The sequence below is a fragment of the Microcebus murinus genome, chromosome 5 (genome assembly GCF_040939455.1).
Source record: "Microcebus murinus isolate Inina chromosome 5, M.murinus_Inina_mat1.0, whole genome shotgun sequence".
Lineage (NCBI taxonomy): Eukaryota > Metazoa > Chordata > Mammalia > Primates > Cheirogaleidae > Microcebus > Microcebus murinus.
In genome coordinates, this window is record NC_134108.1 from 78,663,724 (window position 1) to 78,681,636 (window position 17,913).

The 17,913-nt window shown below is 48.0% G+C and overlaps 1 protein-coding gene across 1 annotated transcript; it reads right to left on the reverse strand.

Annotated features, from left to right (window-relative positions):
• Positions 1-5,202: 5,202 nt before the first annotated feature.
• Positions 5,203-6,212, reverse strand: KHDC3L (KH domain containing 3 like, subcortical maternal complex member). Its single transcript, XM_020287347.2, has 4 exons — positions 6,044-6,212; positions 5,666-5,850; positions 5,517-5,549; positions 5,203-5,376 (listed from the first exon to the last, which is right to left on the reverse strand). The coding sequence occupies exons 1-4, from the start codon at positions 6,210-6,212 to the stop codon at positions 5,203-5,205; spliced, it is 561 nt and encodes a 186-aa protein (XP_020142936.1).
• Positions 6,213-17,913: the final 11,701 nt, after the last annotated feature.

Below are 17,913 nucleotides of genomic sequence, written 5' to 3' on the forward strand. Positions count from 1 at the left end.
AAGTAGCATTATGGATTTTATGATAAACATATCTACATGATCAATATTAAAGATAGGCAATATAGAAAGTATTAAAAGAATTACTCAAAAATATCTCCTGCCTTTACCTTTAAGTAGTTTCCCATTACTGCCAGTATTTTCTGTTAATTTTTTTAACATTTTACTGATTCATTCAAAACTTGTACATCCTAAGTGTGAAAAGATTTATCAAACAAATACAAGGAAAACACAGCCCATTTAGCCAGCACCCAGAGAATAAATGACTATGGGCAGGGAGTGGTGATCATGTCTGATATCCTAGCACTGTGGGAGGCTGAGGTGGGAGGAATGCTTGAGGTTAGGAGTTTGAGGTTGCAGTGAGCTCTGCACTCGACCTGGGGCAACAGTGAGATTCTGCCTCAAAAATAAAAAGAACATTACCAGCACTCCAGAAGCTCCCGTTTTATATTCCCACCCACCTCCAGGGATAACTACTATTTTGAATTAAATGGAGTCATACAGTATTTACTCTTTTAGGTCTGGCTTCTTTCACTGAACATTGAGATTTATCCATGTTGCATGTAGTTATATAGTTTTTTTTTTTTTTTGAGACAGAGTCTCACTCTGTTGCCTGGGCTAGAGTGCCCGTAGCTGTCAGCCTAGTTCACAGCAACCTCAAACTCCTGGGCTCAAGCGATCCTCCTGCCTCAGCCTCCCAAGTAGCTGGGACTATAGGCATGTGCCACCATGCACGGCTAATTTTTTCTATATGTTTTTAGTTGGCCAATTTCTATTTTTAGTAGAAATGGAGGTCTCGCTCTTGCTCAAGCTGGTGTCAAACTCCTGACCTTGAGCAATCCTCCTGCCTTGGCCTCCCACAGTGCTAGGATTACAGGCATGAGTCACCATGCCCGGCTTTGCCCCTTCCTTGTCCTGAACAGAATTGACAAAGGCCTCAGCCCACAGTTCCCAAACAGAGATGATACAGGCATAGAATGACATAGATTGTATCTTCCCATCTCTAATACCCTCTTTTTTTAATTGGTAAAATATCTTGCATATATATATTCTTTAAACTATGGGTACATTTTTTTTAGTATGCTTTTTTTTTATTTTGGCATATTATGAGGGTACAGATTTTAAGGTTTCAATAAATGCCCTTTCCCCCCCTACCCCCATAAACTATGGGTACATTATAATGAGCACTAGTGTACCTTGCTTAAGAAATAGAAAAAACCAGTATCTTTGAAAGCCATCTCTGTATATCTTTTTTTTTTTTTGTGAGACAGAGTCTCGCTTTGTTGCCCAGGCTAGAGTGAGTGCCATGGCGTCAGCCTAGCTCACAACAACCTCAAACTCCTGGGCTCAAGCAATCCTCCTGCCTCAGCCTCCTGAGTAGCTGGGACTACAGGCATGCGCCACCATGCCTGGCTAATTTTTTCTATATATATTAGTTGGCCAATTAATTTGTTTCTATTTATAGTAGAGACAGGGTCTCGCTCTTGCTCAGGGTAGTTTGGAACTCCTGACCTTGAGCAATCCACCCGCCTCGGCCTCCCAGAGTGCTAGGATTACAGGCGTCAGCCACCGCGCCCGGCCTCTATATACCTTTTTACTCAACCAATTTTCTATGTATTTAAATAGTTTTGGCCGGGGCCAGGTGTGGTGGCTCACGCCTGTAATACTAGCACTCTGGGAGGCAAAGGCAAGAGGATTACTCAAGGTCAGGAGTTGGAAACCAGCCTGAGCAAGAAGTGAGACCCTGTCTCTACTAAAAATAGGAATTGGCAAACTAAAAATATATAAAAAAGATAATAGTTTCATATAGAAATGACCAAGACTGGGCCCAGCACGGTGGCTCACACCTGTAATTCTAGCACTCTGGGAGGCCGAGGCAGAAGGATCACTCAAGGTCAGGAGTTGGAAACCAGCCTGAGCAAGAGCAAGACCTTGTCTCTACTAAAATTAGAAAGAAAATTAATTGGCCAACTAAAATACATAGAAAAAATTAGCTGGGCATGGTGGTGCATGCCTATAGTCCCAGCTACTGGGGAGGCTGAGGCAGGAAGATTGCTTGAGCCCAGGAGTTCGAGATTGCTGTGAGCTAGGCTGATGCCATGGCACTCTAGCCCAGGCATCAGAGTGAGACTCTGTCTCAAAAAAAAAAGAAAAAAAAAAAAAGGGAGAGTAGACTTGCCCTTTCAAATACTAAAATATTCTATAAAGCTACATAGTTAAGATGAGGGTTAAATATTGAAAAAAAGTATAAAAGTCACACATGGACATAAAATAGATTGGTTACATTTAGTTTGGGTGAGTATAGGGGAAACAGCTTGTAAAATAACCTGACATTCTGGTTATGTGGGCATTTCATAGAACAGTGGTCCCCAACCTTTTGGCACCAGGGACCAGTTTCATGGAAGACAATTTTTCCACAGTTGGGGTGGTGGGGATTGGTGGGATGGGAGGGCAGAGCTCAGGTGGTGATGCAAGTGTTGGGGAGCCACTAAATACAGATGAATCTTCCCTCATCTACTTCTCACCTTCTGTGTGGCCCTGTTTCCTAAGTTTCATTACTTAGGACATCTTTCATGACATCTTTCTATAGATGGAGGGGGGTGTCCCCATGAGGGATGGGGGTCAGCTCAGGTGGTGATGCAGAGTCTGATTCCTAACAGGCCATGCACTGGGGTTGGGGACCACAGACAGAAGAAAACAAACATACACATTGAGTTTTAGTTCTGCTGTGATGTAGCCTCACTTGGAATTTTGATTCTGCATTGATTTGGATTTAAAATGTCTCAAGTTCATTTCACCTACACTTTTTACCTTCTAAAAGTAAAGTCAGTGGCCCTGGAGCAGTGTTCACACCTATAACCCCAGTGCTTTGGGAGGCAAATGCAGTTGAATCCCTTGAGGATAGGAGTTCAAGGACCAGCCTGGACAACATAGCAAGACTCATTCTCTATTGGGGAAAAAATCAGCTGGGCCTGGTGGGTGAGTGCTTGTAGTCCCAGCTACTCAGAAGGCTGAGATTCAAGGATCTCCCTGGGAGACAGGGTGAGACCCTGCCTCTAAAAGAAACATTAAAAAGAAAAATAGGTCAACTATTTTAATACATTTTTTGTTAAAAAATAGTTAACCTATTGTAAATTCAGCTTTACATTAATTCCATTATAAAAATGCTTATTTAAAACTGGAGTGATCATCTATTAGAGGTGACAAAAGGGTCTGTGATAGACATACCATTCCCCTGGTATCTAAAGTTAGGTTTATGGCTGATATGTGGCTCCCACCTATTGTAATCACAGCACTTTGGGAGGCCAGGAGGTCAAGACCAGCCTGGGCAACATAGGGAGATACTTTCTCTAACTCCTGAGCTCAATCAATCCTCCTGCCTCAGCCTCTCAGAGTGCTAGGATTACAGACATGAGCCACAGGCACCGGGCCCAGGAGGCTCTTTCTCTACCAAAAAAAAAAAAAAAAAAATTAGTCAGTGTGGTGGTGCACACTTATGATTCCAGGGACTCCAGGAAGCTGAGGCAGGAAGTTCGAGGTTGTAGTGAACTATGATCTCACCACTGTACTCTAGCCTGGGTAATAAAGCAAGACTTTGTGTCAAAATCATAAAGTTAGGTTTACTTGAATTTTTTTTTTTTTTTTTTTGAGACAGAGTCTCGCTTGTTGCCCAGGCTAGAGTGAGTGCCGTGGCATCAGCCTAGCTCACAGCAACCTCAAACTCCTGGGCTCAAGCAATCCTGCTGCCTCAGCCTCCCGAGTAGCTGGGACTACAGGCATGCGCCACCATGCCCGGCTAATTTTATATATATATTAGTTGGCCAATTAATTTCTATTTATAGTAGAGACGGGGTCTCGCTCTTGCTCAGGCTGGTTTCGAACTCCTGACCTTGAGCAATCCGCACGCCTCAGCCTCCCAGAGTGCTAGGATTACAGGCGTGAGCCACCGCACCCGGCTTACTTGAATTTTTAGATGAAAAATGTCATAATCCTAAAGTTACTGCATGTTATTGTTTAATCCCAGCACCCAGCTATTAGCTTGCATCCAGATTCACACTCAGGCTTGGAGACCTACATCCAAGTGCCCAGACTAGCGCTAGAACCAGAGAGGAAAGCCAAAGGGGATAAGCAGCCATCTTTGGGGCTTCTTGCCGCCATAGTAATGGAGGAAAGAGTCCCTAGCACTGTACTTCGCTGTGTCAAACTTGCTAGAAGGTTGGTGATCCCAACAAGACTTGAAGATGTCAGCAATGCACCTGCAGAGTGCAGCTCCAGCCTGGGCTCTCTCCCAGTTCCTCACCTCCATGCCAACAGTAAAGGGGGCAGTGGTTCACACCTGTAATCCTAGCACTCTGGGAGGCTGAGGCGGGAGGATCATTTGAGACTAGTCTGAGCAAGAGCGAGACCCGTCTCTACTGAAAAATAGAAATTAGCTGGACAACTAAAAATATATAGAAAAAATTAGCTGGGCATGGTGGCACATGCCTGTAGTCCCAGCTACCCGGGAGGCTGAGGCAGAAGGATCGCTTGAGCCCAGGAGTTGGAGGTTGCTGTGAGCTAAGCTGAAGCCACAGCACTCTAGCCCAGGCAACAGAAACTCTGCCCACCCCCCCCAAAAAAAAAAGCGGCTGGTGGCTGTGCTGCAGTATACCCAGATGGTCCTTCCAAATCCAGCTGGGTCCCTGTCACAACCAGATTTTGGTATCCTAAATCACCTGGAGTAGAACCACCATGAGCTTGGAGAGGTTTTCGACTTGGTGGGCCCAAGAGGCCTCTCACCTAGCAAAGCCAGATGTGCACAGTTAAGGACCATAAGGGGCACACCTGACTGCAGCCGGGGAAGAAATCCAAAAGGTCCCACCTGCTTTGGTAGACAGCGACATAGGGCCAGAACTTGGCTGCTGGAGGAATGCGCCTTTCCCTTCCCCCTCTACCTTCCAATTAACAGACATTAGAGAAATGCAATTGTTTATTACAACTCTAAATACATGTTTGCAAACATTTAACAGAAGGGGAAAACAAAGACAATCCACGCCATTCTCCCCCCAGCATCTGTGGCAGAAATAGGGCCTAGAAGAACCATGCTTTCAGGACCTGAGATGCTTTTATAACTTGGTAACTGGGTCCCAGGCAGCCTCGGGAGACCTCTGTGTCACGGCCTCGCCTGTAGCCTCCGGAGACTGCTGGGTCCCCGGCCTTCCGGACCTAGACCTGAGTCCAATGGGTCCCACCTTCCCGGACCTTCACCGGAGGCCACTGGGTCCCGGCCTCCCGGACTTGGACCAGAGATCGCTGGATCCCAGCCTCCCTGTTAGCTTCAGAAGACTGCTGGGTCCTGACCTCCCGGACAGCCTTCGGAAACTGCTGAGTCTTGGTTTCCTCAGTAGGGGCCTCCTTTGAGCCTGGAAAAAGAGCAGTGTGCAGAGGCCACACCGGTATCCCCATACCCTCTCCACAAAAGCATAGTCTCCGTGCGGGCTGCGGCAGTAGGGGCCCGAATCCCAGAACGCGAGTTCAACTTGGCCTTCTAGATCCCTTGCAAGGAGAAAACCCTCTCCGGAGCCGACTGGGAGGGTGGCATGGTTGCCCACGCAGCCAGGAAACATCAAGATCACTCCTAAGGGGCCAGAGTTTGCTCTGGGTAGCCCTCCCGGTTCCCAGCACCGGCAGTACCTTGCGCCCGGAGCTGGCGGTGATGGTCAGCCAAGTTCATGACTAATTTGGCTGTGTCCTTCTGGTAATAAGGCCGCCCGAATATCAGGATCTCAGCCTCGCCGTCCGGGTCCCACCGATTCACGTGAAGCAGGATGTGGGACGTACACTCGATGTCCGGAATGTGCTCTCCGTCCGGGCCTGCTCCGGGGGCAGAGACGCTATGAGGGGCGGGCTGGCTCCCGGGGCCTTGGGAGGCGAAGGTGGAGGGAGGAGGCCGCACAGGGCAGTGGCTACTGCGCAGGCTGGCCCTGGGACGCGGCCAGAGCGCCAGGGCCGTGGGTAGGGGTGGGGTGAGGACACCGCATTCGCCGCCCCTCCCTGGCCCGCTTACCGAAGATTGCTTCCACCAACCAAGACTCGAGGCGAACTGCCTTCGGATTCTTCAGGAACTCGTGGTGGAACCAGTAGGGTATTTTGTTGAGGCTTCCGAGCACCTCGAAGAGCATCCCTTCTCGCTGCTGCAGTTGCACCAGTGTTGGAAACCGCTTGGGAGTGGCCATGCCGCTGCAAACCCGAAGGCCGCGCAGGAGAAAGGCGTTAGCGACTGCGGCCCAGCCTGGGCCCTATTTGAAAGGCGTTTAGCCAGCTCCGCCCCACCTGCGCCCTTCTCATTGGATCCCAGGCCTCGTCTCCCCGGCAGCCGGGCTTCTTCCGCCGCCGCGCACGTGCACTGGTGCCCCGGCTGCTCTCTGCGCGTCCTGTCCCTGCGGACCAGCCCTTTGCCTAGCGCGCACGGAGGGCGAGGCTAGACTCGGGATGTGAGTGAGGTATCCGCTGGGAAGCCTTGGGGGTCACATAACCGTGGGCTCAGGAAAGTGTGGAAGGGGAGCTCCAATATCAGGACAGTATCTCCCACAGAGGAAAGAACTGATACTTTTGGGACTCAAAACTTCCTAGGTCTGGCCGGGCGCAGCGGCTCACGCCTGTAATCCTAGCACTCTGGGAGGCTGAGGCGGGCGGATTGCTCGAGGTCAGGAGTTCGAAACCAGCCTGAGCAAGAGCGAAACCCCCGTCTCTACTACAAATAGAAAGAAATTAATTGGCCAACTAATATATATAGAAAAAGTACAGGCATGGTGGCGCATGCCTGTAGTCCCAGCTACTCGGGAGGCTGAGGCAGCAGGATTGCTTGAGCCCAGGAGTTCGAGGTTGCTGTGAGCTAGGCTGATGCCATGGCACTCACTCTAGCCTGGGCAACAAAGCAAGACTCTGTCTCAAAAACAAAACAAAACAGGTCCACAACGTCCTCCTGAACCTCAGCTACTAACTTCCCTCCCTCTGAATATCACGTTTTCAGACTCTTCTCTCATCTGTTACCTGTTAAAGACAGCTGAGCACAGTCAAAAGTAAGTGAGGTGTTTTTTTTTTCTTTTTAAGTTTTGGGATCTCCCGTTGTTGCCCAGGCTAGCCTGGAATTCCTGGGCTCAAACAATCCCCCCCACCCCCACCCCAGCCTTCCCAGTACCTGGGAGTACAGATGTGCACACTTCTAATTAATGCAGCCATGAACACACCCAACTACAAATGGTCCACGTGGTTTGGGCACCAAAGGAAATCCTTTGGAACTCTTTTGACGATTCTATTGTATTTCTTTTTCTTGCCTTTTTATTCTGCTTGAAACACTGTCTATTAAATGCTACTTAGGAAGGTGAAGCTACAGTTCCGGACATCAGTAGGTGGGACTTCATCAACAAGCTCATCAGGGAGTGATTCCCGAATTCAGTCAGCCTGGCGCTTGTGCTCTCTCTGGGAGTTCTATAGGCCACGGAAGTACATGAGAAATTGAAAGTGTCAGACAAGGTCAAAGGCCTTAAGACCTAAGCAGAATATGAATTAAGAGCCATAGAGAGGGCCTGGGCGTGGTGGCTCACACCTATAATCCTAGTACTCTGGGAGGCCGAGGAGGATTGCTCAAGGTCAGGAGTTCAAAACCAGCCCAACTACCAAAGATATGTGCACAAGGAAAAAAGAAAAGAAAAAATTAAGAATTTAAGGTTAATTTTATCAAAACAAAACAAAAACCAGCCCAAGTAAGAGTGAGACCCCGTCTCTACCAAAAAAATAGAAAGAAATTAGTTGGACAACTAAAATATAAAAGTATATTTATAAAATTAGCTGGGCATGGTGGCACATGCCTATAGTCCCAGCTACTTGGGAGGCTGAGGCAGCAAGATTGCTTAAGCCCAGGAGTTTGAGGTTGTTGTGAGCTAGGCTAACGCCATGGCACTGTAGCCCAGGCAACAGAGTGAGACTCTGTCTCAAAAATAATAATGATAATAATAATAAAATAAAAGACAAGGTGTCAACGGAAAAAAGCCAAGTCTGCAAAATAATTTTAAAGAGATTTATTCTGAGCCAAATTTGAGGACTATGACCCGGAGCCACTGCCAAGAGGCCTTGGGCAAGTGGACTTGCTGTGGCTGGGTTACAGTTTGGTTTTTATACAGTTTAGAGACAAGGGTTATGGGTAAAGCCATCAATCAATGTGTGGGAGGCATACATTGTTTTGGCCCAAAAAGGAGGGCCATCTCCAAGGGGGGAGGGGGCTTACAGGTTATAGGTGGGTTTAAAGATTCTTTAGATTGTAATTGGCTAAAGACATGAAGCTTTGTCTAAAGACGAGGAATGTTTTAACATAAACTGTTTACCAGAGATAAGCCACCATTTGTTGCAAATTGAGGGCCTGCAGGTTTGTCTTGCATACCCTTAGGCCTGTTAATGGGTTACAAAGGAAGTCTCCAAGAAGGGAGGGGGGCATGATAAGGCCTGTCTGACCTCCCTCCTCCTGGCAGGCAACTTTGCCCTTGAATATTCCTCTGGCCACGAGGGGGTCCATTCAGTCAGCTGGTAGGGGTTGAGCATTTTAGTTCACAAAGGTCTTACTCTGTTGCCAAGGCTAGAGTACAGTGGTGGGATCATAGCTCACAGCAACCTCAAACTCTTGGGCTCAAGTGATCCTACTGCCTCAACCTCCCTAATAGCTAGTACTACAGGGGCACACCATCACATCCAGCTAATTTTTAATTTTTTTGTAGAAATTGGGTCTCCTTATTTTGCCTAGGCTAGTCTTGAACTCTTGGCCTCAAACAATCCTCTCATCTTGACTTCCAAAAAGTGCTGGGATTACAGGAGTGAGTCACCATGCTGGGCCCTGAACCTGCATTTTAACAAGATCCCCAAGTGATTCTTTTATATGTTGAAGTGTGAGAAGCTCTTATCTCTAATACTTCAGGGTGAGTTACTAAAAACCCAGCGAACAACAAATTCTAGTTGATTGAAGTAAAAATACCACTTTACTTTTAACATCTAGTATGAAAGTCCAAAATTCCAGCATCCAATCAAATCATTTTCTCTACAAATGTTCAAGGAACAATTTTGGAAAAAAAATAATAGGTTGATACATAGAGTATTAAAAATTCTTATTTCATCTATAGTTCTCTGGGCATCCATTGTATATAAAGAAATACTGCCAAATATGGTTAATGATTCAATGTGTTCTGATTATTTTTTTATTTTTATTTTTTTGAGACAGTTTTGCTTTGTTGCCCAGGCTAGAGTGAGTGCGGTGGCGTCAGCCTGGCTCACAGCAACCTCAATCTCCTGGGCTCAAGCAATCCTGCTGCCTCAGCCTCCCAGTAGCTGGCATTACAAGCATGCGCCACCATGCCCGGCTAATTTTTTCTATTTATATTAGTTGGCCAATTAATTTCTTTCTATTTATAGTAGGGACAGGGTCTTGCTCTTGCTCAGGCTGGTTTGAAACTCCTGAGCTCAAACGATCCGCCCGCCTCGGCCTCCCAGAGTGGTAGGATTACAGGCGTGAGCCACCGCACCCGGCCTCTTCTGATTATTTAAAGCAGTTTATAGATAGAAGCCTGAAAAAATCCCTAGTAAACTTGAATTGAATATCATGGAGCCACAATAAAAGCTACTTAGGCCAGGTACGGTGGCTCACACCTGTGTTCCTAGCACTCTGGGAGGCCGAGGTGGGAGGATTGTTTGAGCTCAGGATTTCAAGAACAGCCTGAGCAACAGCGAAACTCTGCCTCCTAAAAATAGAAAGAAATTAGCCAAAAAACTAAAAATGGAAAAAAATTAGCCAGGCACAAGTGGTGCCTGTAGCTAGTCCCAGCTACTGGGGAGGCTGAGGCAGGAGGATCGCTTGAGCCCAGGAGTTTGAGGTTGCTGTGAGCTAGGCTGATGCCATGGCACTCTAGCCCAGGCAACAGAGTGAGACTCTGTCTCAAAAAAAAAAAAAAAAAAAAGAAGCTATTTAAAACTTTTGGAGAAATAAACTAAATTGGTAGAGTACAGTCTATACTAGTGGAAAATTGTCTCGCTATACCCACTCCCTTGTCCTAGCTGCCACCCACTGTTGGCAACGTTCAAGATGTGGACATGGTCCCCAGGCTAGGGGCTCAGAATGCCTGGACAAGCAGACCTTAGCCTACAGCAGTGAATCAGTCAGTGATTATCATTGCTCTGGTGTAAACAAGTGGTGGGGTTGGAGTGTCTGGTCAGGCTAGACTTCTGGGGAAGGAGCCCAGTTCACTCTGAGAACATTGGTCTTGTAGGCCTGGGTCCCAGCCAGTTATAGGTTTTCTCTGACCTATGCGAAAAGTTTGCCTTTTATCTGATCACTGCCGTTCCCCCACCACCACCACCCCCAAGCTAAGGAGCTGCAAGTTGAAATGGCAGTACACTTCCTTTGGAAGTGGATCAGCATCCTGGGCTCCTGCGTGGAGGAACTCCAGGAGCCTGATGGTGGCTGCATCCAGTACATTTTGCAGAGTCCTCTGGTGATGCACATCAAAGGTGTTTTGGGAGCCCATCTTCCATTGAGCGAGTTGGCCTGGGGTTTCCTTCTTGTTCCACCTTAGCAGTGAGCCTCAAGTGTGCACATCTCGCTGCGCTCCTTTCCTGGAATCCCACGCTGTTCTTAGGGCCTGGCTTAAACTGGCTCCATTCCACACGGTCTAATCCAGACCAGCGACCCTCCTCGCTCTGGCACCCTAGGGGGACAGTGTAGGGCCCGCCCAGCTCCTGGCCCTGCCTCCACCCTTCCCAGGCCTCAGCATTGTGCTGTGGCTCTTCAGGAGGGTAAAAGAGTTGTTTCTGGACTTGAAAGTAGTAGGTTGCCATCACTGACGGCCCAAGGCACAGGAAGCTGGCGGAGTGGCTGCTGCAGGTCACAGCCAGAAGGTGCCGCCATTGCCATTTCCGAGATGGGCTGGCAACTTGGGGACTTCCCAATCCTTAACCCCGCTGCTCCTCCCAGCCCAAGAGTCTCCACCGGCAATGGCCGGAACACTGTCCCCTAAATGGAAGCACTTCCAGACACAGCCACCCTGGCGGGGTCGTAGGAATTTGCTTTTAGCGCGGTCCCTCTTCCCTAATCCAGAGTAGTGGGTTCCCTGACCAGATCATGGGGGCCTGTGCTCCCCCAGTGCTTTGGTCTCCTTATGAGCGACAAGGTGCGGACGCTCGAGGAAGCCATGAGTGCGCTAGAAGTGCACCTGGAGATGGGAGAAAACTGCGAGCGTGGAGATTGAGTTTAAATGGTTCTGATAAAGCAGTTAATTTCTCCAGGCCTGTGTGGCGACTTCTTGATTGCAGCCAAAGAGACCGAATGGATGGACCAAAGGCCGGTTCTGGTACTTGTGGTTGTGTTTCTAAACGCAAGCACGCAGGTCACCAGGATTTTCACCAGATTTCCCGCCGTCACGGAGGTGCGGGACACAGAGTTTACCGGCGCCCACTGGCTCAACCCGGGAACGCAACGCAACCCTAGGAAAGACACAAGATGATCTCAGTGCATGGAGAGAAGGGATAGGGGAAGAGGAACCTGTCAAGGGTATCTGGGCTTCTGTGACTGCGCTAGGCATGGGAAATCACTTCTGTGAAACCCCAGTGAAATTGTGCGCCCAGTGCCTTGCAGGGGCTTCTTGGCCACAGAGCCAATGTTGCTTTTGATGGAATCCTTTTCCTGAGAAAAAGGCAAGGGGTTGCATGAGTTTTGTCAGGACGGCCTTTCCTATTTGCAGCATCCCCTCAAATTCTGTAGCTTCCTTTTTTTGTTTGTTTTTTGAGACAGTCTCACTCGGTCGCCCTGGCCAGAGTGTAGTGCCATCATTGTAGTTTATTGCCACCTCAAACTCCAGGGTTCAAGTGATCCTCTTGCCTCAGCCTCCCAAGCAGCTGTGACTACAGGTGTGCACCACGACACTGGGCTGATTTTTCCATTTTTAGTAGAGACGGGTCTCGCTCTGGTTCAGACTGATCTGAAACTGTCAGGTTTCAATCTGAAATGTTTATTCTCGGCGCGCTCATGCCAGAAGAATGACCAGACATGCTAAAGTTAGGCAAGAACGAAAATGAGGTTTACTAAGAGAAAGATAGGATTACAGGGAAGAGCAAGATATAGGTTTACAGAGCATGGTACATATACCACAGATGGTGACCTGACCCATTGTTGCAGCTAGAGGACAGCCAAAGGAAGGACGCAAAGAGAGATAGGCTATCCTCTGCCTCTTATTTTATAATGCCCTGATAGGGACCTCTCTCCTGGTTCAGAGGTCACCATGGAACCACTTTGATTGGACAGTTGAGAGTCACATGACCTAAGCCTTAACTACACATGGGGTAGGTCACTTCCTGTACTTTATGATACCCATGCTGGTTGGCCGTGGGCTAGAGAGTCCTCTGCATTCTTTTGCAGCTTGTGTACCAAGTTCTGATTGGTGGATTCAAAGGGTATTTCCCTCCTTCCCCAGGTATGGGGAATTCGGGTGAGGCAGGACCAAGATGGGGGTGACAGCACCCACTTTTGTCCCTAGGAGACCGGGAATCCCTCACTATCCACCTAATAGAACTTCTAAACTCAAGCAATCCTCCTGCCTTGGCCTCCCAGGGTGCTAGGATGACAGGCATGAGCCACTGTGACTGGTCAATTCTGTACCTTTCTCTCAGTTCAGGCCCTGAGTGAGGGGCATTTTGGACAAGGCAGAGGCGTCCTGCAGCTATTCCTAGCTGGTGGTCCTGACAAAAGGCCTCTCTGTGACCCCCAGATTGGAGGGCATGAGCCCCTGAGGGCTGAACCCAGCCACTGCTCTGGCATTTACTCGAACCCACACTGCCACACCTAGTGTTGGGGTAGTTGGAAGCCTTTGGATCCTGGTCCAGATGAAGCTGACTGTGTCCGGTGGCAGGTCTCTAGAGAGCACTCAAGGGTGCCCAGGAGCCAGCTCCTGGTGCTTCATCAGCCTTTGGCACCTCTGGTCCAGCACATCTGGTGTTTACTTGCTTGGCATCTGAGGCCCAAAGTGGGGGTGATCCAGGTGCTCCCAGCAGACCACCCACAATTTCACCTACTGCCATCCAGTTGCCCAAAGCACTCAGAGTGGGAAAGGAGGCTAAGGTGGGTGTAATGGCACTGCAGCCTGTAGGTGGGGTTCTCAGCCCCTTCAAATAAAATAGTAGCTGCAGGCTGGTAATAGCTGAGATTGAGAGTGAATTTTTCAGTGCTCAGGGCCAGGCTCACAATCTAACGGCTTGCCTCGAAATATGTAAGCAATTGCTGCATACAACATTAAGAGCAAACATGAAGGAGATGATGACACCATTTTTTGAGGGGGAAAGAGGGAGAGGGACTCTCATTCCTTTTAGTAAATCAGGCCACCCTCCAACTAGTATTCCCAGCCAGCAATTTGTGAATCTGTTTCTAGATTCAAAATATGTAAATGAAAAATAATCCTAGTGGCAAGGCAAACATAATTGAGAGAAATTGCTGATGAGGAAACTGGCTACTTAAATGGCTGATGTGACGTACTTGTACTGATGTAACCCTAAATGAATTCTTTAGAAGAGATGTTGGTCATTTCTATTCAGTGTTTTTGGTGGTCATATTTTTTGAGCCAGCAGTTTAAGTCCTGGTTGTTACCTAAAGAAAGAAGTGTATACAATTATGCAGGTATGTCTCTAATATCCTTAAGTTGGAGACAACTCTAGTGCTCCTCTCTGTGCTGCTCTTTTTTTTTTTGAGACAGAGTCTCACGCTGTTGCCCAGACTAGAGTGAGTGCCGTGGCATCAGCCTAGCTCACAGCAACCTCAAACTCCTGGGCTCAAGCAATCCTGCTGCCTCAGCCTCCCGAGTAGCTGGGACTACATGCCCGGCTAATCTCTGTGCTTATTTAATGGTATTGAAATGTGGGAGGGGAGTGTTTAGAAAGTGTGATCAGTCCTCACTTTGAGATAGGTTACACTTTTCCCCCCCAGAAAAAAAATTTTAAAGCCCAGCATGACCTGTTCCCATCATCTTCTCTCCCCCCCCGCCCCTCTCACTCTGTCCCTGGCTCACTCCTCACTCTGTTCCAGCAACACTGGCCTCCTCACCATTTCTCAGGGTTTTTTTTTTTTTTTTTTTTTTACAGTGATATTTTATTCTGTATATTTCTCAGGGTTTTTGCATAGATTGGTTCTCCTCCACAGGGAGCTCTCTTCTCCCAGACATTCTCATAGCTTTTTTTTTTCCCTCTACCTAAACATCACCTCCGGCTAGCTTTCCTTGACTGTTGGTCTAAAGTAGCATCCAACTCACCACCTCACCCCCTTGGCTTTATTTTCTTTTCTTTTCTTTTCTTTTGCATTTATGGACTTCTGAAATGATCCACTGTATCCATTTATCTTTGTTTTCTCCACCAGATCTTACAGCGCAAAAAGCTGAGTCGCGTCCTCCCTGGCCCACCACTGTATCCCAGTGTTCCCTAACTGAATGGATCTTCACCGCAGTCAGGAATGTCAGGATTTGTATCAACCTGATTTCACACAGTGGGAAACTGAGAGGAAACTTGGGGTCAGAGAGGTGGAGCCTCCCCCCATAACCTGCAGGTGTTCCAAGAATGTCTATGGCCTGGATGTGTGCCCTGAAATTCTGTCGGAGGAACCCATGTGTCTCTGGCACAGTTGGGCAAGCCGAGGTGTGTGTTGACTGAGAGTGGGGACTTCTGTCCATACTGCCTTGGGGACACTATGAGTGTGTATGGGGGGAGCTGGTTAATAAAAGAGCCTATGGAAGGTTGTAGGCTCTTAATTTAGCTGGGGGGAGGGGACCCTCTCATTCCCCTTCTGCTCATGCCCCCCCACCCCAAGCCTGGCCTCTGCGTGGTCAGGCATGGGAACCCTAGTGGCTGGGCAACATGGAAGGAATAGGAGTGACACGCTTCTAAGATCCATTCACAGCCCTGAAGATACTGCAAATTCCCCAATTCACGTGCTTCTCCCCCCTTCCCCTCCTCTCTCCTCTCCTTCCCTCCTCACCACCAGATCTTCCTTGATGATCCCTGCAACCCCCTCCCAGGTCTTGGGGAGCCAGGGCCCAGCTTTTGCCACCAGAAGCCTCCAGCCAATGGCTGTACTGCCTGATGAGGTAATGAACCCCTTTCCAGGTCCCTTAGCTGTCCTGGAGCCTGTTCCCTTGTGGCCCCCAGGAAGCGGAAACTACATGGGGCTCCGGTGGGGATCCAGCATCCTCCAAGGTGCTAGCCAGCCCAGGGCCCAGAGTGGCACCTGGGCACCTGTGCCTGCCCCTACCCTACTTACTGTAGGACCCCAACCTGCCCCTGTCCCTCTTTGTGCTCAGGTACTAGCAAAGAGTGGCGGGGCTGGACCTAGAGACCCAGCCCGCTACCTCCTGCTTTTAGGGACATCCTAATCCTCCAGTGTGCAGAAAGGACCAAAGACATCCTCACACTGCCAGCAAAGACCCTCGAGCTGCTCATTCCAGACAATTTCATGTATTGAGCACCCACTGTGTGCCAGCCTATGAGCCACTGGGGATACAGGGGTGGTGAAATCAGACCTGGGTCCCTGCCTTCACAGGGCTGACAGAATAATGGGGAAGAGAGGAAGAAAGGGAGGGAAGGAAGGAAGACAAAGAAACAAAGGAAAGAAAGTAAAGTTTATTTTGATTAGCTACCTGACATGTCATATTTCTTCTCCTTTTTATTAAAAATTCAAGACTATAGAAACATTGAAAGAATATAGAAATAATTTTGTCCTTGATCTAGAACTGTTCTGGTTTGTTGTAAAATTAAACAAAAAGAAAAGCTCTAGAACCAACTGTTGGCATTTGCCACATTGGCTCTCTTCACACACACACACACACACACACACACACACACACAATGTGAGTGTGTGTGTGTATAATGCTGAGGTTTGGGGGGGAAAGGGGCTGGACTATATGTAAGTAAGTTTCAGATATAACAATCCACTGTACATTAGCATATTTCTCCTGAGAACAAGGACCTTCTCTTCATAATTGAAATACACTTATCCTGGCCAGGCATGGTGGCTCACGTCTGTAAATCCTAGCACTCTGGGAGGCTGAGGCGGGAGAATTGCTTGAGGCCAGGAGTTCAAGACCAGCCTGAGCAAGAGCAAAACCCGTGTCCACAAAAAATAGAAAGAAATTGGCTGGGTGTGGTGGCTCAGGCCTGTAATCCTAGCACTTTGGGAGGTGGAGGAGGAGGATCGCTCAAGGTCAGGAGTTCCAAACCAGCCTGAGCAAGAGTGAGACCCCATCTCTACTAAAAATAGAAAGAAACTAATTGGCCAACTAAAAATATATAGAAAAAATTAGCCGAGCATGGTGGAGCATGCCTGTAGTCCCAGCTACTCAGGAGGCTGAGGCAAAAGGATCCCTTGAGCCCAAGAGTTTGAGGTTGCTGTGAGCTAGGCTGATGCCCTGGCACTCTAGCAATGGAATGAGACTCTGTCTCAAAAAAAAAAAAAAAAGAAAGAAAGAAGAAATACCCTTATCCCACTCTAGAAGTTTTTTAAACATTAAAGAAACAATACTTTGCAGTATAAGGCATATTAAAATTTCCTCCATTGTCCTGAAATGTACCCCACTACTTTGAGTCAGGATTATTTGAATCATGCACACAGCATTTTTTTTTTTTTTTTTTTGAGACAGTCTTGCTCTGTTGCTCGGGCTAGAGTGCAGTCGTGTCATCATAGCTCACTACATCCTCAAACTCCTGGGCTCAGGTGATCCTCCTGCCTCAGTTTCTGAAGTAGCTGAGACTACAGGCACCTGCCACAATGCCACCTAATTTTTCTATTTTTAGTAGAGATGGGACTTGCTCTTGCTCAAGCTGGTTTATAACTCCTGAGCTCAAGGGATCCTTCCGCCCTGGCCTCCAGAGTGATAGGATTACAGGAGTGAGCCTCCTTGTCTGGCCCCCACAGCATTTTTAGTCAATTAGACAAATATTCCTCCAAGTTTTTGTTTTCATGACATTGACAAACCAGAAGTCTATTTGTCCTCTTATTGGTGATGCTAACTTTTGCTTTTGGTTAAGGTGTAAAGGAAAGTTTTCTCCTCTGTAATTCATAATCTGTGGGCTGGGACATCCAGACCTTGTGAATGTATAGTTCCCCAATAACCTTCATCTGATAGGTTTTTGGGTTTTTTTTGCTTCATTGCTGAGGCCAGGGTGCCACTACGCACTAGGGTGCCTCAGCCTAGCTCACAGCAACCTCAGACTCTTGGGCTCAAGCGATCCTACTGCCTCAGCCTCCTGAGTAGCTGGGACTACAGGCATGTGCCACCATGCCCGGCTAATTTTTTCTGTATATTTTTAGTTGTCCAGCTAATTTCTCCCTATTTTTAGTAGAGACGTGGGTCTCACTCTTGCTCAGGCTGGTCTCAAACTCCTGAGCTCAAGCCATCCTCCCTCCACTGCCTCCCAGAGTGTTAGGATTACAGGCGCGAGCCACCACAACAGGCCCCATGTGATAGTTTTAGCCATGGATGATCATTTCCAAATTGACTACACTGGCTGTGAAAGAACCCACAGTTTTCTGATTGAATGTGAAGAGGTCTGCCTCAAGAAGCCATCATAATAAGCCAGCTGAGGGGATATTAGATGTTACCTACCAGAACTGGGCTTGGGAAAAGCCAGCTTCATCTCCATCTGTAAAGCCACAAAACATTGAAATCACACCCTCATGGAGTGAATCCAGTGCATCGCTTCGAGCAATGTATATTAAAAATGAACAAACCAAATTTATTATATTTAGAGGGAAGCCAGAAGCCTGCACCCGTTTGAGAGTGGCTAGGCAGAGCACACATGAGCTTTGAAATCCGGTCAGTTCAAAAGCTCCAGAGCCAGGGGCTTCGATGACCGCTAACCGTGGGG